The 22,251-nt window shown below is 39.8% G+C and overlaps 1 protein-coding gene across 1 annotated transcript; it reads left to right on the top strand.

Annotated features, from left to right (window-relative positions):
* The first annotated feature begins 1,554 nt into the window (after positions 1-1,554).
* LOC139734742 (UNC93-like protein MFSD11) lies at positions 1,555-21,915 on the top strand. The gene is made up of 10 exons (XM_071645538.1): positions 1,555-1,862; positions 6,384-6,618; positions 7,237-7,392; positions 9,461-9,584; positions 11,201-11,250; positions 11,755-11,820; positions 14,003-14,128; positions 15,210-15,381; positions 16,373-16,508; positions 19,656-21,915. Exons 1-10 carry the CDS (start codon positions 1,755-1,757, stop codon positions 19,794-19,796), a joined length of 1,314 nt encoding a protein of 437 aa, XP_071501639.1. The 5' UTR covers positions 1,555-1,754; the 3' UTR covers positions 19,797-21,915.
* The last annotated feature ends 336 nt before the right edge of the window (positions 21,916-22,251 follow it).

Here is a 22,251-nt window from a genome sequence, read left to right as displayed (position 1 = left end):
TTTCAACTTAGTTCTATCTTATTCGATTCTACAGGAGATTTAAAAACAAAAAACAAACCATAGTTTAAGGACTCTGCGGCTTCAACCCCACCCTTCCCCCCCCCCCCCCCCCCCACCCCCTCCTCTTCGGCGGGGGAGGGCGGGGGAAGATCTCAGGAGATCATTTTAACAAATCAAAATCAAGTTAGGTGAAAATACAGAAAATGTGGAAAATCCCCCTCCTCCTCCTCACTTACCCCCCCCCCCCCCTATCATGATCAGGGCACCCCTGGATCCGTCATGAAATTTCAGTTACAATAGTGTCTGCATATATAGCAAACGAAGGGGGAATTGAGGTGAGCATGGTGGATGCGATGTCGTGAGGATCCCCGTGGCCCATAGCGACCTTATGAAGCTGGGCGCACCTGGGGGGTGTTTCATAAAGCTGCTCGTAAAGTTACGAACAACTTACGAGCGACTGGTGATCAGTTCTTGTGCTGAATTATGGAAATTCTGATAAGTATAGCACATCAGAACTGATCACCAGTCGCTCGTAAGTTGTTCGTAACTTTACGAACAGCTTTATGAAACACCCCCCTGGTCACAAAATGGTTGTAGGCCTATTTGTGCCATTTAACCAGTGAGTTAGTGACGAAGTGGCGATCGAAGCAGCGCGCGATGTCAGAATTGCTTTGGGATGTCACAATTACTTCCCTTTACATCGTTTAACAAATATTACGCTATTTGGAATATATTGTTATAAACAGTGATGTCATTTTCCAAATGAAGTGTTAAACAGGCCAACGCTCTGACATAGTAATCGAAAAAAGAATTCTAACATTTTGTAGAATTCTCTTCATATTACTTTTATGTCCTTATCAACGCATGACGGCATCAACTGTCGCTATCAAGCATTCGCGCGGCACCGAAAGTTTTATCATTATTTTTCTGTGGTCGAATAAAACAGCAGATTATATAGGAAGCTCTGTGTAATCTGGTGAGGAGAATCCGTTTGAGTATTAAAAAAAAAAATGTTGTCTGAGTTTTCACGTTCTGGGGCCATTTTAGCGTCCGCTCAAATTCATGACGCAAGGAAAGACACCACACGAAACTTGGCGCCCCATAGAGAACGGCCAAAACAATCGTTGTCAACGTCCGCGTCGCAAATCTAAAGCGCCGAATTGACGATTTAAAGATACCCTACACGTGTCAGCGAGCTCCTCCCACTACCTGTCATGTGACTTTCTCTACGAAACCTAACAGCTCAGCTACTCGTTCATGGTACAATGTACATGTACTTTGTGATGTTACTTTTCAGGTCTACTTTGTGTTTTCGGAACCGAAATCGACCTTAATGTTTTGCATGCTAGCATGCACGCAGCAGGTTCAGCTCGCACCGCTTCACTTTGATTTTTCAGTGGCCAGCCTGAGTACCGTCTTCCCCATTTTATTATTAGATATTGTACCAAAAGGTTTTAGTCTCGAGGCGGGATGTCCAAACAAACTCTCGATAGTTCATGACTCCGCGAAGGCATCACCACTGCACTGCACTGCACTGTACTGACTGAACACAGTTCACTCGTACAACGGAACGCCAGCCGGCGGGATCGGGCACGCAAATATCACAAGCAATTTGTTATTTAGGCTTAGCATTATCATATGGTAGATTCCACTAATCTTTGCAGTGTCTATCAACTCGGGCTCTGCTCATCTCGGTTCAGACCATCATAGAAGTTCAACAAGAGTGCTGACTGCTGTGCAGATCCGACATCAAAATGCCTTTTGGTCTAAATCCCAGTCAAGTGGCGTTTTACAATGTTGTTATTCTCGGACTGTCTTTCTTGCTGCTCTTCACGGCATTCCAAACATGTGGTATGGTGCAGGTAAGTTTCTACAGCCTAACAGGTTTACAGGGGACATTTAAACTTGATTGGGGCAATCCTAGTCTGTAAAATTAACTTGTCAACGTAATGAAGAAAAAAAAAAAGCAATAATCAGTATCTGTGAAGGTTGGAGATAATTTGTATGGTATGTTTAATATTCCTAAAGTTTGTTAGATATTCTATCCATCTGATAATAGGTTTGTTGTTCCAAAGCAAAAATTGAAGGTTCATTAATCCGAGAAATATGCAGGGTTCATAACTCTGAAGCTGAAGGTTCATAGGATGAGTACAATTAACAACCTACTGTAGAAGTTAAAACTCTAAATTTAAACATTTTTTTCCCCATTTTGGAATGAACAGATTTACATGTACATGAATCGTGATGTAGACCCCCTATGTCAATTTCCTAGTAATGAACATAGACACTATACAAAAGTAGGTACCGGTATAACTATACAGAGCACAGTCGCTGTACGTAGGTACGTCGCGACACAGCGTACTTACAGTGTCTGGTCGGGCTATTACCGGTATGGAAACCTCTTCAGAGTATGTGTGTTTCAAAAAAACAAACCTTTCATCCACAATCTGGAATAATGTGCCCTATTTCATCTTCGAAGTGACAAATTTACCAGTAACAACCATCATCCATAAGTTGTGTCATTTGGAGTAGGGTAATTCCATGGGGTTGGGACTGAAATTGTGACATACAAGTTGAAAATTCACGTTGGGTAAATTGAAATTTCCTTTTTCCCCCTGATTTGTTACTCCCATTCTTCAACATATTCCACTAGAAATCTGTTTATTACTTCGCACACTTTCAGTCAGCATGGGTTAACAGGTATGGCAAAATACCTATGTTACATGGACTTCATTTGTTGACATCCTTCATCATTTTGTGTTCTGAAATGATAGCAATGAACACATCCACGTTTTTTTCGTCCATAGCACATCAACATGTTATTTAACAGGCGCATGAGATCATTATTAGTAAGATTGTATGTTCTGATGTCAACTGCAAGCCACTTTTATTAACATGTTTTTTTCTACAAACCATTAACAATTTCAATCAAAGGTTTAACTTTTTCATCAAGAGTGACACAATGACAATATTCTTAAAAGCACCACAATTGAAGCAAGTGATTTGTATGGGTATTCAAGTGAAAACATGATTTTATCGTTATAATCAGGGGTTTTCAGACAACAACCTCGCCCACGGTGTACTACCTATGTTACACGGACAGTATGTCTTTGTAACATAGGTACACTACGACATATCAACTGATTTCCTTTATTGTGGTGTGAGATGTTAAAACCTACACATATAGACTTTATGTATGTTCCCACAAATAACACTATTGTAACAGTTCTTTGGAATTATATCTACTGCACACATGTGGAACAATACCTATGTTACACAGACTTCAATTCTTTGTAACTCTGATATGAAAGAAAGCAGACTTAATCAGAAGGAGAAGAAGAAAGTGAAGCTTTACACAATTTGACCTAATATACACTAACAACATCATCAACTAGTTGTCAACTAACTAAGAAAACTAGTAAAGAGAAATCAGACAAGTCTTCTTGTCTTCTCCATGTTCTTTGTTTGAAATTAATTTCTGCTCTTTTGTCCAATGTCCATTTAGCCCTCGATTTTTGTTTTTCTTCTGTCCATTTTCCCTCTGTGCAGTTTTCTTCTTGTCTAGTTTGTTACATTCGCTCTTCTTTGGTGTTGCTTTGTCGGCTTCCTCTCTGTTTGTGGAGTGCTGTGGATGTGTCCTTTTCACTCTTTCATGTAGTTTAACACGTAGCGGTGGTAGAGGAGGAGCCATGGCAGATTCATCAACAAACTGAACAAAAGGTGTAAAGAGAAATATAATAAAAAAAATAAAAGAAAATTTTTGTCGGGGTTGACTATATATTCCTGTTGATGTATCTGTGTGTTTATGAATGGAATTAAATAATTTTAACAATTTTGCTTACATTTCTACCTCTTGGCATACCCATTAGCTAGAGTTCCATGTGTACCTCCCACCAAAATTGGAAAAAAAAATGGGTTATGCTTAAAATGATGTAAATATTAATAATAATAATATAGCATGTAAAACATAGGAAAATATCATTTTCATACTCTATGCTAAAAACTTGTTTTCAGATGCAAGCTACACTGCAGGAAGGGCAGGTCGCTGCCCCCAGTGTCCTAGCTAAGGTTAGGGCTAGGGTCAGGGTTACGGTTACGGTTATGGGCCTTTCAATAGACTCCCAAAATAATACTAGGCCCTATTTTATATTCATCCCCCATCGAAATTGTCGCCCTCTTTTTGAATGATAGTGTAGAGCAATAATAGTCCAATTTTGATTGGGGTTCATAATTTTATTGAAGCCTTTCCTACCCACTACCCACCCAAACTGAATAGGACACTGGCATTTTAGCTTTGAGACTTCACACGTGGGTGAACATGGAATGGAAATGGTGAATCCTTGTGAAATGTTAACAACTTCATCAGAGCATCTAACAGGTCAGTGAAATCTTGGATGGAAAACATTGACATTTTCAAAGTAAATCTGTTAAAGACAAAGAATTTCACAGCTCCTAGTTCCCTCAATATCACCAGCAAAATAAGGCAAACTCTATTTCTCTAGTTCAGATGCAGTCTGGACATCTACGTTTTCCAACTAGTATATAGTGATTAATACTAACTCTAGCACGTCTACCTTGGTAGATACCTAATGACAAAAGGGTCCAAAAATTCACCATAATCGGGAGGTAAAACAATTTTATATTGCAGTGAAGATACACTGATATACTTTTGTATGGTTTTCTAAGAGAGGAATATATGCTCCTTTTGCAGAGACCGGCATGGACGGAAAATTTGGCAATCAAAATTATGAACATGAACCTGTAACAAATATCTCAGTATGTGGGACTACAGTATCATCGTCCACAGTATTTTTGGCCAGTTCAGAGGTTTAGATGTCGTTTTTTTTCCTCTAATAGAATTACAGAATATGACAAATGTTATTATTTTCGTAAAATAGCGTAAAAGCTTACCAATTGACATCAGAAACATTAAAACTCCTGTACCTACGTTACATGGACAACGGCAGAAAAACAGATCTTGCGCTGTCCAGGTAGGTGTATATTGGCTGTGAGTAGTTTTTCTGCCATTGGGGGAGGACTGCCAGTGACATGAATACGATTGCTGAAGTTAGTAGCTCTTCTTTTTATCGCGAGACGCGTCTTTCCTTACCTACGTTACACGAAGAGGCCGGACATCGCACTGAAGTACAGTGATATGTTCCGTATTTTCTCGTTTATTTGGAGGATTTTTATGCTAATTTTTGGATAAGAATACTCCTGAAATATAAATCTCATTATAGAAATAAAGTTTCTAATCATATTATGATTGGAAGTGTATGTAAAACCATGCTATACCTATGTTACAACAAAAATTGCCATGGACATCGTTTGTAACATAGGTATGAGGTTGCTTGAAGATGCTCTGGTGTTCTTATTTTGTTACAAATGTTTATGTGCCTTATAGCGTTTGTAGAAGTCACCTTGCCTCTCTTAATTATGATAGGCATAATGCTGAAAGGTTGTATATTCCTGTTTTACATTGCCATGAAAATGGCATATATTTATGTCACAACATAAACCACAAAAAACCATGGGACATCATAAGTGAAACAGTCATAGACAAAATACATTTGTACACAGGCTTGTTTTTTTTTTCATCAAATAATTCACACACATTTCTCTCCAAGAATAACTGCAAACCACGGACAATTATTTGATAAATTTTTCAGAATATGACTTTTATTCCCTACACAACATGAAAATCTAGAGAAGACCCAACCCCATGGAATGACCCAGTATGATATGAGCATACTCGTGTAGTTTCAATCACTATTTTATTACCAAAGTCGATTTTTAATGAAATGTTATCAAGTTTGTCATTTTTTTGAAAGTGGCACCATGATTTATTGTGAATTGTAATTTCCCAATGCGATATTCACTTCCAAAAGACTTTGTCAGATATTTGCTTGACCAAACAGTGTAGTGTACAAAGTGCAAGGATGTAAAGCTAAACCACTGTGTATAGTCAGGGAAATGTCAAAATGTGCACGATCCATGCATTTATATAAGAAATACAGTCTTGCCTTATTCAAATTTCACATTCTTGGATGTACTACTTTTGCTCAAAGAAGTGGGTTACACGTTGCTGAATTCTTGGCATTCATCTATAGACAAAATGACTCCAAAGAATGCTAAGGGTACTGTAATATGTTCAGCTATACGCGCATATATGCATCCCCTAGAATGAATGACACAGAATTTATACGTTCTGCATTATATTTCCTCTCTCTATCAATTTAGGAATCATTTAGTCACTTGCAGACAAAAGATTGTTTGGTGTTTTTTTTAGTTCAAATCATTTCAGTGAAAACCCTTCTCGTTATCACTGTCCCTCTCCTTTATCTCTTCCCCTCCCTCTGTTACTCTTTCTTTTCCCTTTACAGACAGATATATTGAACCATGCAGGCTTACACGGTGTCGGCTACAACAGCCTTGCCATCATATATGCCGTATTTGCATTTGCGAACTGGATAGCGCCCTCTGTGGTGGCCCTACTCGGAGCCAAATGGTCGATGCTTGCCAGTGCTGTGGTCTACACAGGCTTCATCGCTTCATTCTTCCATCCAATGCCAGGGGTGATCTTCGCTCTATCGGCACTCCTTGGAATCGCTGCTGCGGGTATGTGTATTACTGTCAGATATTTGTATGGTTGAATAAATGTCTTGTTCCTTTCTTGTTTATATCTTACTCTGTATCATTCCTTCTGCGAGCAGTTTGTCTATTGTACACAGCATGTCGGCACTTTGATTGTCACATGTTTTGTGTCTCATTGAGGGATTAAAATTGTTAGCTTCATATTTGCACATTGCACAGTTACACACAAAAAAAGAGAGCATTTTCCAATGAATAGGGATGTATTGATATATGTACAGAAGTAATATCATCAATACTATCACAAAGAATTGATATACAGACTCTACACTGAGTTCTGCCCATTACCAAAAAAAAAAAAAAAAAAAAAAAAGGATCCCTAGATCTATATCAAAGTTTCCGTTTTCATGGTGACCAGATGTGTATTCATATATTTATTATACAGTGAGGTTGTAATATATGGCATGTCATATTTCTAGCAAAATAATCAAAACTCTCATGCAGCACATATGCACACATGCACACACACACACACACACACACACACACACACACACACACACACACACACAATTCCCTTGAGATCTATATCTGGGGTACAAAAATGAAGAACCATCATAATGAAAACTTTTGTCTTCTTTACAGTCATCTGGACAGCTCAAGGGAATTTCCTGACCATGAACTCCAGTCAGGAGACGATGGGTAGGAACAGCGGTCTCTTCTGGGCCATGTTACAGTGCAGTCTGCTGTTCGGCAATCTTTTCTTCTTCCTTGAGATGAGGGGCAAGGATGATATTACCAGTAAGTCGGTGCAGCAGCATTCAAGTAAATAAACCTGTTAAAGATGAGCTGTTTTTGCTATAACAGGCACTCTCCTTAGACACCTGCCCCTGTATACTCGGGGCTAGTCTTGAACAGATTTATAGCAATGCGTGTGTTTCAACTGGACACGTATATCACCTCGCATAACTGCAAAATTTTGTCATGTGTCTGCATCACTTTGTATTTTGCTACTACCCAAACTGTTTCCACTGAGCAACAAAATTATGGTGATGTGGGTGATGTAGGGAAACTTGCAAAATGCGGTGAATGAGGAAGTCGCGTAGTACAATGTCACAGACGAGATAGCACACGCACTGCCTGTTGATCAATGAAATGTGCAAATTCTCCCAATAAGAATTTGAAACTATTGATACACTGCAAATATCATTACCTGATCTGTTTCTTCTAAAAATCTTCCCTCGCACCATTGACCATGTAAAAAGGCTGGCAATGGATCACTGTGCATTACCTTGCATCACTCACTACTAACGTTAGGTGGGTTTCTGCTGCAAAAAAATTTGAGGTGTTACCCCGCATCACCTTGCATCACTTTGAATTCTTATCGTTCTGTAGAAACACATCCAATCACTTCTTACATCCCAGAAAACATATTTCTGTAGCTTTGTGCGTTATCTCCCCCCCCCCCCCCCATATTTTTTAACGAATCTATACTCTTCGCTGTTAATGTTTCGTAAGAGAGAATGAAATGTTTCATTTGACCCCTTTGTTCTTTTATAGCCTTTTTTTTTTTTTTTCAGTTGAAGATATTTTCAAGAGTCCCCTGAGTCTTAAATTGCTATTTCAGTATAGACGATTGAAGATCTTGTTTCTGTATCAAATGGGCTATAATGCTATAATTGATAAACTTCCTTCAGCCTTTATGCAGATTGAATGAATATACAATGTATCTATTCCTATAATCTTTCTCCAATACAAGATATGCAACTATTGAAATGCAGAGTTGCCAACGTCTGACAGCAAAATTCCGTAGGACATAATTGCAGCACACTGGCACTGGTCCGATGGTCCCTGACCAGTAAAACTCACTTTCGGACCGGTAACTCTTACAGGAATAGACCAGTAAAAAATGGAAAAACTGAGTAGAAAAAAAAGAGTTAGTGTGCATCCCTGATAAATGTAGAGTGTAATATGGGTGAGATGTGTACATAATTGTCTTACCATTTATTTACAGTTAAATGTGGGGTCTGGGGTAATGTTCAAATGAGAAACTAATTCCTTGTGGCCTCAAGATGACAACCTGCATACAGTAAGCAAATAATCAACGTTGGTGAAGGTGATGGGACAAACTATCACTTCCGAGGCGATCTGGATGTAGCTATCTTTCCGAAGCGCAGCTGAGGAAAGATAGCGTACACATTCAGGTCGCCGAGGAAGTGATAGTTTGTCTCATTGCCTGAAACTAAAAGTTGATTATTTGCTTTATATTCCACATCTAGGGTCCTAGAAATTCCCATTTCATTCCACATCTAAAACAGTTTTAGCTGTCTTTAGGTATCCTTAATAGGGCTTAGGCTATGTGTGCGCATAGATGACAAAACAATGAATTTGCTGCGCGCACCGCACGGCACCGAAGTGAAAGTGCGTTGCACTGTGTACTATCAAGTGACCTAGGTCACATGATAGTCCACAGTGCAACGCACTTTTATTTCGCGTGTACTCGTCTTGTGTTAGGACTGTGTGGAGATCAGCGAAACAAAAGGGACTATCAACATAGAGTGTAACAAACTTTTCTTCTTAGGTGATGTGATGGGCAAAACTACGCTTCATCACGTGATCAGCTCTGGACCAATCCTATTGTAACATTCTTAGTATGTGGAATATAATAATTGATATCTATACTGGGAGACTAACGGGAATACGAGCATTACTTCCACAATGAATAATTGAATGTCTTCAGCCTTACTGCAAAAGTGCAGTTTGCCGAGTATCTGATGTTATATGAATGCTTTTCAGAGTGCATGAGCTCTCCATTCTGCTGAGCAAACCAGGTCAATGTGAGATATTTTGATTGTCGTTATCCATTTAGCCAAGGTGCGAGTCACTGTGTTCATTGTCTTGACTGCCGTGAGCGGAGCTGGAGTGCTGACGTTTCTTCTCCTCGTGAAACCTCCGGAGGAGATGCAGGGACCAGCCACCATCCAGGAGTTTGAGTAAGCAAGCAGCTCTACTTGAGATTTGCAATTGAAGACCTGAATATAAGAACGACTCAAGTCCAATTTTTGGCCAAATTCAGTTTGATATGGGAAATTGTAGCTTATGCATGGACTTATCTTGTGTATAAATGATGAATCTTAATTACCCCCGGAAGTGCCTGAAATTAATGAGTTAAATCTTATATTAATGTAAGAATGAAGGACTTGGGTCATTCTTACATTCATATAATAGCGCCCTCTCTCATCCTTCTCTCATCTCTATAGCAGAATATCATGTATATGAATCAAAGAACGACCCAAGTCCACCACACAAAATGGCCTCTCCACAATTAATGCAAATGTTAATTGTCATAATAATATTAATGTTCTAATTTGTATATACAATGTTGCCTTCCCATCACAGTTAAATAGAATATTATTGGACAAACAAAAAAAGATATGAAGTTTTTTTTAGTTGACTCGAAATGGTCTACCATGGACTTCGGTCGTTGTTATATTCATATACTCATTACCAATGGTGGAACTGATAAATATTTGGAAAATATTCTGTACTAACTTTTCTCACTCTGTGACGTGTCTCTAATTGCCTTTGCTTGCTGGCATTGCTTCAGGTTTTGTGTTCTTGGGTTGTCCATCTACCTATCCTGCAATTATAAGCAACCCTATCCTGAATCGGAACACTTTGCAGAAATATATATTTCCATTCAACAATAAAGTCATAAGAAATTCATGCTTTGTGCATCATCTCTTTTGTTTATTATCTCTGAACATGAGACTTCCTCCTTACTTCAGAAGCCTAGGTGCAGCCATATATCATGATATTCAGACATATACTGTAAAAATATTGCCATAATTACTCAGGGTACTCACTGTAATTTTTACACATCTCCCCAATAGACCCTATCACTCTTATTATCCCAGTGTTACCAGGTACCCAGTTATGTACACCTGGGTCAAGAGGTAGTGTGTACATTGTGGGCAAAGCATCCATCCTGTCCTAGGACGAATGTCCCAGGCGTGATTTGAACCCCAGACCGTCTGCTTACAAATCCAGCGCCTTATCCACAATACCACAGAACTCCTATTTGTGTCCGTTTGTCTGGTGCTACGGTGTTGACGATGACTGAACCACCCCCCCCCCCCCCCTTAATGCTCCTCCAACCCCCCGACCCTTCCCCTGCCATTCATCTCCATCTATCTCTCCTTAAAGGGGAAGGCTAGTAACTGATCAGTGGGAATCAGTGGAAATGCTGGGAGATGATTGTTCCAATCCTTATGGGATTCATTCAAGAGTTCATTGTATAGTATATCTATTGTTGTGTGAAAATGATTTGCTTCAGAATGGTCTCATATTCAAGTAATGTGCAGTTTAATGCTTCCAGGTTAGCGTCCCTGGTCAGTGACGGAGCATTAATCTGCACATTACTTGAATATGAGATCGTTCTGAAGCAAATCATTTTCACACAACAATAGATATACAATGAACTCTTGAATGAATCCCATAAGGATTGGAACAATCATCTCCCAGCATTCCCACTGATTCCCACTGATCAGTTACTAGCCATCCCCTTTAAAACCGGTCTCTCCTCCTCCTCCTCCTCCTCCTCCTGCAGAGAGTCATCTGAGAGCAGAGCAAACCTCCGGGATGCCCTGAGGGCTTTTGGTAAGTAGATGACACTAGCTGATGGTGGGCTCTTGCTACCTGATGCCACAAGATTTTCTTTGTCATCCTGGACCATTTTTCCATGAATCTTAGTCAAATTACTACCTAGAAAAAAAAAAAAAAGAATCTCAGCCATATTACTACTTTAAAAAAAGATGAAAAAAAAAAAAGATAAAAAAGTGACGTGGGTAGATAGAGAGTTGAGAAGTATTCATGAATGCTAATGACAGTGTATCCTAAACTAGATCTTTTTGTATCATTAGACCATTTTTCAGACTGACTTTTGAGTATAGTGGAGTTACTGACTTCAGGGTTCAATTCTCTCTTCCCAAGGCACTTGGTAGTGTTTATTGTAGTGGAGTGATTGATCAGAAATAACAATTCAGTACTTTTGATATGCCATTTAAAGCAGTGTTGAATGGAAAGATGAAATCAGCAGAAGTTAAACATGATGAAAGGACTCCTAGATATTCATCCATTTCATATCATTTTCATTTTAAACAGTGCGGTCAGTGAAGCTGCTCTTTACCAAAGAGATGCTAATGCTGAGCATCACAAACTTCTACACAGGTGAGGAATTTCTTTTCTTCTGTCCCTTGTACAACAACGGAAATGATTTGTATGGAATACTCCAACACTAAACCTATAGAAATCTATGAGCAGTCCTTAGAGCTCTCGGTGTGTGGTTGCATACTGACTCTGACTCCATACAGATCGTACACAGGATGAAACTATGCATCAGTTCTTCATCTTGCTGAAAACATTGATGTCTCTAGTCCACAGTAATAATAAAAAGTTGACCTCATTTCTAATACTCCTTTTTATGCCTCCGCCAACGAAGTGGCCGGAGGCATTATGTTTTCGGGTCGTCCTTCCGTCCGTCCGTACGTACACCCGTCCGTACGTACGTACGTCTGTCCCGGGTTTTTTTTGGTCGATATCTCAAGAACCGTGTGGTGGTTTTACATCAAACTTGGTATGAGGGTATATCCTGGGGGGATAATACTTTGTTTGGATTTTAGGGTCATGGGATCAAAGGTCAAAGGTCACAGCTTATTTTTTTGAAAAAAAAGGTTGAAATTTCATGTTTTTCGCCATATCTCGCAAATGGTTCAAGGTATCTTCATGGAACTTAGTAGATATGCATGTACCGATGGGCAGTGATTATCTAGGGAAGTTGGGGGTCATGGGTCAAAGGTCAAAGGTCAACTCCTCAAAATATCACTACTTTCCTAATATTTATGCAATGCCTGAAGGATTTTTTTTAAAACTTGATGTATGCATGTATTACCCAATATATATTCTGTGGGAAGTTTCTTGCCAAAAGGTCAAAGGTCAAGTGAAAGTGTTAAATTGCATTTTTTCCTCCATATCTCGAAAGTAACTCAAGGTATCATCATGAAACTTACTTATAATGCATGTTCTGCCTAACAGTGATTCTCTTTGGAACTGTGAAGTCAAAGGTCAAAGGCCAGGTTTAGATAATGCTATTTTACCATTTGATACTGAAATTATACTTTTTCTCAATACCTTGAAAATTACTCAATGCATAAACTTATAAAAGGGTCAAGAGTCAAGTAAAAATCATCAGTTCCCCAAATACCTGCACTCTGACGTTTTAATCATTCATCCAATTGAACCTAGTTCTAGGAAAGTGAACATTCAGCACATTTGTGGCAAACCTGTCATTTTAATATTTTGCCAATTGTGTGAAACTGTCATCACACATTGTCAAGACATTGTACTATAGACCTATTAGGAGAACCATGCATTATGGTGAAGGCGGCATACCAATTTCTAGTTATTTCTCTTTTCATAGATTATTGAATATGCCAGGTTTTGTTCCCATAACATAATCCTGTCATGATCATAGGCATGGCAGAAATTGCTATTGTCATCACCAGCCAAGTGTTTGTTTGTGTGTGTGTGTGTGTGTGTGTGTGTGTGTGTGTGTGTGTGTGTGTGAGCATATAAATATTACTCGGAGGTATTGACAAAAGAAAATTCTCTGACTTGCCCAAATGGGCATGTAGGCAAGGGCTTCATACCTTTAACAAACTAGTTTCCAGTCACTTCACTTGTCCTAGGCAAATAGATATGCAACAACTTGGTTTGTATGTGTACCAGACAGCTCACTGTGATTCATGTGGTATCTCAAAAGAACATTTTTCCAATTCTCGCTATCGCCAATGACGTAAAAGACTCCTGCGCAAGCTAAAGAGCTCTGTCACAGGTGCACTGTGGGATTCCTCGGTCCCTTGTTCGCTTCTGGTTGTCTCACGTGAGTCGCAGTTCCCATACGATTCAATGGAGTTCTTTGTCTGCTTTTCCGTCGTTTGCCCTTTTTTTCTTGGCTATAATTCAGCCTAAAAGAGTTGAAAGTGTCTAAGCTTTTGCGGTCACTAGAGTCATGGTTTGCTACTGCAAAGCTTCAATGTGCTAGTCACATGATGGAAAGCGAAGAAATCTTCAACAAAAAATAGCTCTTTCTAAAGACAGAGCGTGTTGTAAGTGCATGTGCAGCCAAACCCGGGGCAAGTTTGTCCCATGAGCTATCCCATAATGCACCTGAGACGCTGCTCTGTGCATGGCACCTACGTATTGGCGATACCCTCAATTGAAGTGACAAATCTGAGATAGTTTATAAATATATTCCCATTCTTCAAATACAGTATTTCCTTTACTATCTAATAAGAAAAAGACATGAACTGGTTCTGTTTTTTTGTTCCTCCCACCATTTTTTTGTCACAAGGCATCGAGTTGACCTTCTTCAGTGGAGTTTATGGCACGGCCATCAGCAACACACATATGTTTGGTTATAACTCAAATAGCTACATCGGAATCAGCGGCATGCTTATTGGAGCAGGAGAAATTGTAGGTGAGTGGTGGAAAATATTTTCTCAAAAATATCATTGTGGAATGAAAAGAAAGTCACATGTTCTAGCCCAGGAATATAAAATTCCCCCTGCCTGGAACTAGTATCAGCTCCTTTCATATGTCTTATAATTAAACAGATGATGGGAAAATCTACAGATATGAATATTCCCCTTTGATATATCTTGAGCTTACAGCTGAAGATCCTCAAAATGTTTGAATATAAATACAGTGGACTCTCATTATAACGAAGTCTTCAGGACCAGCACTAACTGTTCTCTTTCATTACATCAAAATTTCATTATAACCGAACAAATAAACAGTAGAAATACATAGAGCGGATGATGTTGCAAAATGAATTTTTGCTTTGTTGTAACTGGAATTTCGTTATAACAATGTTCGTTAAAATGGGAGTGCACTACCCTCAGAGAGTAAGATATACAATCTGTACGATGTAGTGTGTGGTTGCAGCATATGCCGGTACATGTGTACACTTGGAAACAGTTTCTTTCAGGTTAAATGTCAAAACGCATAAAGGAAACTGTCCTCTAGCTCTGAGGGTGTAAAGTCAAAATAAAATGCTATTGACCGATTCTGTGAGGCGGTTTGTGTATTATCGGCATGGGCAGCGCCATTGCTGCGGTGTCCCGGGTGAACCCCCCTCCTCTCCCCCACCCACCTCCCTACATTAGCACGCGCACGGAATGAAAAACTGATGCATGGTTGTTTTAGCCAATGGGCGTCTCGTACTGAGTGCGCGAATGCTTGCTTAGTGCGCGAACCTTTGTTGCAAGTGCGCAATAAACGTGTTGCCCGGGGGGGGGTGGGGGAGAGCAGATGGGGTTGGCTGAGACACCGCAATTTGAGCTAATGTCTGCGCCCTGTGCCACAAATTGTCTGCTGCCCTCAACGAACCTGAATCGGTCAATAAAAGGACACATCTTGTGTTTGTTTGCTGGTGATTGCTACATGCTTTCAATGATGTCATCTGTAGACTGGATTCATTGAAATAATGCAAAGAAGGTGAAAAGAAGATTGAATGAAATTAGGCATGAGACATACTGATGTGTTTTCTCGTCTGCCAGGCGGTCTGCTGTTTGGAATACTGGGAAAGAAAACCATCAAGTACGGCAGGGATCCCATCATACTCCTTGGATACATGGTTCACATGGTGGCATTCTACCTCATCTTCTACAACATGCCAGAGGTGTCGCCTCTTCAGGAAACCAACGATAATTCCTACATGAATCCACCACTGTACGTTTACTGCTGCAAACACACACTTAACAAACATTCTTGTCCTTGTATTCGCAGCTGTGTAGTATTGCGACAAAAATAGATGTGGTCCGACCAGCCTCCAAAATGCCCTCAATTTTTTTTTTTTCTAAATATAAGGTGGCTTACCTCAGGTATTTTTTTTTCAAAGATAATCCTCAATGCAAAATGCCCTCCAAAGAAGTAAGATATTTTCTAGGGCTAAATGGTGTCACACTTTGCAGTGCCATTGTGTTGCTTAAAGATTTGCATGGTGAAATGATTAGGGGGAAAGGTTTTGTGCTACCACAGACCTTTCTCCCTCATTTGTAGCGGTTGTTGCTAATTCTAGGTTGTGGTATGCAGTGCTTTACGCTTCGAAGTACCAGTACTTAGCAGTGGCCTCTCTGCCAGCATTAGGAATATGTACATGACCAGTTTGTACCAGATGTCATTTCTGTTGACTTTTCTGTCAAGTTACTCAAGATATCTCAAGCGGGAGTGTGAGAAAACTTTCTTTGTCCACCGTAATCTAGCGATGATTCAAGTGGCTGACTTTTTTTTTTGGGGGGGGGGGGGGGGGAGGGGGTGGGGAGATACCTCAGCTTTATGAATTTCAACAAGATTGTCCTCCATTGATGATGTCATTCTGTGTTGTATGAAGCAAAGCCACGGCTTATTATACTCTGCCGAGGGCAAAGTGTGTATAAACTTGATCTCCTGAAGCACACTAAAGCCATAGTGGTCAAGGCAACTTAACGCCCTTCTGATACTCGCCTTACAATATCTCTTTAGGTTTTTTTTTTGTGCCATGATATAATGACAAACCAGATATAACAAGGTAATTGTCATAGTTTTTAGGTCCTTGTTATAACAAGACTCCTCTGTACCTGAGTCAAAATATTCTCAGTAATTAACTCACCCTGAAGCATTCATATCCGAGAAACACCAGAAGCATTTCATCCTATATCTTTACCGCTCTTCCAACCAACAGAGTGGAAGTTGCCTTCGCATGTTCATTCCTGCTTGGGTTTGGCGACGCTTGCTTCAACACCCAGATCTACTCACTGCTTGGAAGCTACTTCATGTCTGACAGTGCATCAGCTTTTGCTCTCTTCAAATTCATTCAGGTAGGTGGTGGAGATAACAATTCTCCCTATCGCATATAGCCGATATCAAGCAATATCACCTTGCGATACCGATATCTGATCGATCGCTCTTGGGACATACACTTCCGGTTTTGCGGTTCACCCAGGTCGCGTCCTTCATCTATAGATATTTTCCATAATTTTGTTGTTTTGCATCACCGGCCCAGCATTCATGGGCCGCTTTGCGGAAGAATCCCATTCAGAGTAAAGTTACAGATTAGAAAATAACTCTATTATTCAACAGATTATAAGACTGAATTTAATACAAACTGTGGATACTAGTACTTCGGCGTTCAATGTGCATAAAAGCGTACATTTACACATCGCGCGTTCATAACCGGAAATTTATATCCCAAGAATTAAAGGTAACAAAATTAGAGCGCCACACGCGTTCAGATTCAGAGAGCTATATGCGATAGGGAGAATTCTGTCCAATGATTATAAACCTTCACCATAATTTATACTCTCATAATGTTGTTACCTTCGCCAAGGAAGGAGGTTATGTTATGTTTTCATTACTCCAAGTTTCTTTGTTTGTTTGTGCGTGCATGTGCAAAATAACTCAAAAAGTTGCAAAGAGATGTGAATGAAACTTGGGGGAAAGGTTGAGAATGACACAAGGAACAGATGATCAAGTTTTTGTAGTGATCTGGAAATTTTTATGGATTTTATGAAGGATTTTTTATATTTTGGCAGGTAAGGTCAATGAATGAATTCAAGCTTCACATTTTTAAGATTTTTATTTGCGCACTAAAGTGCGTGCTCTAGTTTCTGCTAAGGCAAGGCACACTGCACAGCTTAAAGTTGATGACGTAGTGAAGGGCTTCCATATTGGGAAATCGGGCGATTTTCAGCATGCATAGGTATGGGTGGAAATCGCTGATATCTATGGAAGAACAATATGAGTGGTGGAAATGAGCTGCTTGGCAGAGGTCTGCACTTTCAGAGTGCCTGTCTAGTTTCTGTTATGCAGTAGTTCAAGGGGTTCAGCTTTCTAGATATAGGCTTAGCTTTCTAGATACAGGCTTATGTATGATGATGCAAGGTACTTTAGGGGAGGGGGAAGGTAAAAGATGAATGGCAATGTAACCCATGAATGTTTGACTAAAATACCCTGAAGATCGTCAAGGAATAAGCTCTGTTTCATATCTGTGGAATGTATTATTTGATTTTATTGCTTGGTTGGGAAGAGATAATGATGCATCTTTGATGGGATGAGGAAAGCATTTGCAATTGCATTTGCAATGTACCAGGGTACTGAACAATGGGCAGTCAGACACAAATGCAAGTATCATGCCTGTAGCACCCAGAGATTTTACATTTGGAAAAAGGCCCATTTTTATACCCCCGCCAAACGAAGTTTGAAGGGGGTATATAGGAATCAGCGGACGGTCGGACGGTCGGGCGGTCGGTCCATTGCAAATCTTGCGTCGAGAACTACTTCCTCAGTTTTCAACCGATTCCCATAAAACTTGGCACAGATGTGTGCCTTGGGTTGTAGATGTGCAAGACGTATTTTTTGACAGTACCCACAAGTACGTTGCCATGGTAACGGCATATTATGGGCAAAAATGGGTACAAATCTTGCGTCGCGAACTCCTCCCACAGTTTTTGATCAATTCTTATGAAATTAGGTACAGATGTTCATCTGAATATGTTAATGTGCAAGAAACATATTTCCGCAGTGGCAAAAAGTGCGTTACCATGGTAACGGCATGTTATTGGTAAAATATAGGGCAGAATGCTTCATGGCAAAACTGCTTCATCAGTGTTCTTCCAATTCTCATGGAATTCATATTGAATGTTTGTCTTAGGATATAGGTCAGCATGACACATTTCTTGACAGTGACAAAAAGTATGTTGCCATGGTAACAGCTCACATATTATGAGCCAAAATGATGGAAAATTTTGTGTTGCAAACTACTTCCTCAGTTTTTGCCCAATTTCCATGAAACTTGGTACAGATGTGTGCATTTGGTTGTAGATGTGCAAGACGCATTTTTTGACAGTACCCGAAAGTACGTTGCCATGGTAACGGCATATTAATGGCAGAAGATCAAGGAAAGATCTTGCGGATTTAAGTACTTCCTCAGTTTTTTGACCAAAGCTTATGAAATGTGGCACACACCTTGATCTTGGTGGGAAGATGTGGAAGACATATTTTTCGGACGTGTCGGAAGCTGCGTTGCCATGGTAATGGCATATAAATGGCAGATGATCAAGGAAAGATCTTGCGGATTGAACTACTTCCTCTGTATTCCACTGAAGCTCATGAAATGTGGCACACACATTGGTCTTGGTGGGAAGATGTGCAAGACATATTTTTTTGATGTGTCGGAAGCTGCGTTGCCATGGTAACGGCATATTAATGGCGGAAGATCAAGGAAAGATCTTGTGGATTGAACTACTTCCTCAGTTTTTGACAAAAGCTTATGAAATGTGGCACACACAATAGTCTTGGTGGGAAGATGTGCAAGACATATTTTTCGGACGTGTCGGAAGCTGCGTTGCCATGGTAACGGCATTTAAATGGCAGAAGATCAAGGAAAGATCATTCCTTGGGTAAGACTGTCATCACGGGGCGGGGGTATTAATCACCTTAAGTGATATTTCTAGTTGTATTTGCTCCGGCAAGTGAAGGATGACAATAATTAAATTTTTGTTTTCTTTTGGTTTTTTTCTCCCTGCTCTCCTCTATATTTCTGTTTTTTGCTCTCTTTCTCTTCTCTTTCTCACACTTTCCTTTTCATCCTCACATCTTTCTCTTTTCATCTGACTACTTATCTATCCATCTATCCACACATCTATCCATCTTTGTATTTATCTGTCTGCCCATTGATCCATCTATCGATCTATCTCTCATTCTGTCAATCCATCTATCTATCTGTCTTTCCATCTATCAATCATCTATCCATCTATTGCACCATCTTTCCATCTGTCAATCCATCTGTCCACATATTTGTCAATCCATATATCTATTTGTCTATCTGTATCTGTCTATCCATCTATCTCTCAAACCATCTATCAATTCATCTACCCATCTATCTATCTATTAATCTATCTATCTATCTATCTGTCCATCTATCTATCTATCCGTCCATCTATCTTTCTGTTCATTGACTCCTCCAGTCTTCGGCAGCAGCCATTGCCTTTGCCTACAGCAACCACCTGCACCTCCAGTGGCAGCTGCTGGCCCTGGTCCTCACCGGAACAATGGGGGCGCTCTCCTTCTTCTACGTGGAGCACCATCCTCCGCAGAATGAGATCTGATATGAGGCCCTGCCACTCAGCGATGACCTCGATGCCGCCAAGCTGGACGACGACGCTGTATAGGCCATCACTTCCAAGGGCAGGATTGACGAAAATTTAAAAATTTTGATGAGATGGCATGTCTGCACGGCTTTCTTGGTTGGAGATGACTGTGAATGGTAGTAATTTTGACACAAGAGTAGAATGAGACTTGATGGATATGATCACTTTTTTGGTGTGAGCCAAGATGTTGGTAAAATAAGCATTAAAGAGCTCATGGTGGATTCCAATTTCCTGGGAAAGGGAAACCTCTTCATAATTTCATAGAGAACACGCAAAGGAGGATCTACTGCAGATACATCCTCCACAAGTCAGTGTGCTTTATATATGTCATCACACAAATTAAATGTTAGTGTGTTTATATGTATATATACATACACTGATTAAAAATCAATTTTGATATTAAACTGACAAATTGTGCAAGCAGTCATCCATGTTGCTTTTGTTAATCCACCATGATGATACAAAGCTGTTTGATCATTACAGTATTGATCAGATCAGGAACATGCCGTGTAGAATGGTTTTGGACTTACGCATTTCAGAGTTCACCAAGAGTTTTTCATGGAGACTCTTCAATCCATGGGTACGACTTTCAAAATGCCAGTCAAACAGAGAAAAATGATATTTCCAACTCATGCTAACTGTACAGCTGCCCGGCAGTAAATATGATTTTCAAGTGTGCAATAAAGAGTGAAATAAATGTTGATAAAAAATTGTGCAGACATGCCATCTGTGTAGCAAAACCCAAATGAGCTATTAAAATGAAAACTTATTTTTTTACATTTCTTGCAGATGTTGCAAGGTATTTTGATACTGATACAGATTTATGTGTATGTATATGAATTTCAGAACAAATAACCCTATACACCCTACTTCGTCGACTTCTTTATTATGCCCCATTGCTGCACGCTGCCTTGCAAACTTTAAATGAAACCCATGTTCAAATATGTTGCATTCAAATATTAGCTGCCTGTAGAATGTCGTCTCATGCACGTAGCCAGAGAATAAGTATGGAATGCTTGATAAGACAAACAGGTCATCTCTCTTATAAAAAGCTGCTCTGTATTGGCCTGTCAGGACAATATTGAAATCAATGTCTTTTCAATAATAGGCGCGGTCGCACTACGCAAACACTACACGATATTTTGCTTTGAATGGTTTGGGTAGTAGGATCGCAAAACTTCTCGCAAAACTGCCTGCATACACTTATAATGTTTCTCACTCCTTGTCAAACTACGGGTAGTTTTGTGCTGTGTGGCCGTGCATGACTGAAATTTCGAAAAGATTGTGATGCCATGTTAGATCCATTCTTTTTGTTTACGCTCATTGAACATTGTTTTGTATGCTCTGGCGCATTTTCTGTTGTTGTTTTTTTTTTTTCTGCAAGAAACCTTAGGTACAGGTAGTTTGCTATCACTGTGCAGACAGTTTGTTGCTCAGTGAAGAAAGGCACATTGTGAAAATTTCAATTAAAAAAAGCAAACGAAACAGACATGTATACGATAATGAGTTGTGGGCAAATCAAGTTAGGACAACGAAGAGCTCCTAAAGTGTGGTCACATATTCTTTCTAACCTCGCACCATAAGGATCATCAGTTGATGCAGTGTCATATAGCAAGAATGCAATCTTAAAAAATGAATGAACTTCCGTGTATTATTATAATCTCCGTGGTTGTGGTTTTCTGTGATATCCTACATGGGTACAAACCCACTCTGATATACTAGTATATCAAAGAGACACAATACAGTCTAGGTGTTGTTTTGACTGCGTATGTGGGCAAATCTGTCTATCATCTACTTAAAAACCAGAAATTGTGTGCATGTACATTTAGCTTTTCAAAAGTAATATGCATGCAAAAGTTTTTGTCTACACCCTGTACATGTAGTATACTCACTGTTTTTCCTTTTCCATGGTCAGCAATTTGCTAAGGTTTTATGCCACAAAAAATTCCATTGGCTTCAATTTGCAAAAGCATTGCCTTGAATGTTTCTGCTTGTATCGTACTGTAAAAGTGGAAATTTTCGAGGTGTTGAAATTTGCGCGCATATCGTGCAACCAGAAACTAGCGCGAAAATAAAAGCACACAAATATTTTTGCTTGCCGTATGTTTCTGTACTTGGTGTCTTGATTCTACGGAATACCCGGCCAAGTGTGAAAAATATCCACTTGGACAGTATATTGTCTTACTGCAAGCTGTTGGGTGTGGTCCAAAGTTAACTATGTAGTCGTGTTGAATTATTACATGGGCACTTATGGTGAGATTTTGGCTGTAGTGTGCTAATTCTAGTCCCCCAAGAGACTGCCAGCGCTGAAGTAGCACCCCCTCTCTCTCTTTGCCAAGGTGTCCCTGTGCAAGATTATTGATTATACTTGAGTGCAGTACCCAGCCTAAGCAGACTATGTAGTCAGTGGCGG

Source organism: Diadema antillarum, unplaced genomic scaffold (genome assembly GCF_040938485.1).
Source record: "Diadema antillarum isolate AM-2024a unplaced genomic scaffold, OU_Dant_1.0 seq00000546_RagTag, whole genome shotgun sequence".
Taxonomy (NCBI): Eukaryota; Metazoa; Echinodermata; class Echinoidea; order Diadematoida; family Diadematidae; genus Diadema; species Diadema antillarum.
The sequence above is the reverse complement of the archived record's forward strand: the minus strand, read 5'-3'. Positions and strand labels throughout refer to the sequence as shown.

Bases quoted from the DNA above. Each gene is read 5' to 3' on its own strand.
- LOC139734742 (XM_071645538.1), top strand. From the start codon at position 1,755: ATGCCTTTTGGTCTAAATCCCAGTCAAGTGGCGTTTTACAATGTTGTT. The intron at 11,821-14,002 runs GTGAGGAATTTC...TTTTGTCACAAG, and splicing joins CATCACAAACTTCTACACAG to GCATCGAGTTGACCTTCTTC. The intron at 14,129-15,209 runs GTGAGTGGTGGA...CTCGTCTGCCAG, and splicing joins TGGAGCAGGAGAAATTGTAG to GCGGTCTGCTGTTTGGAATA.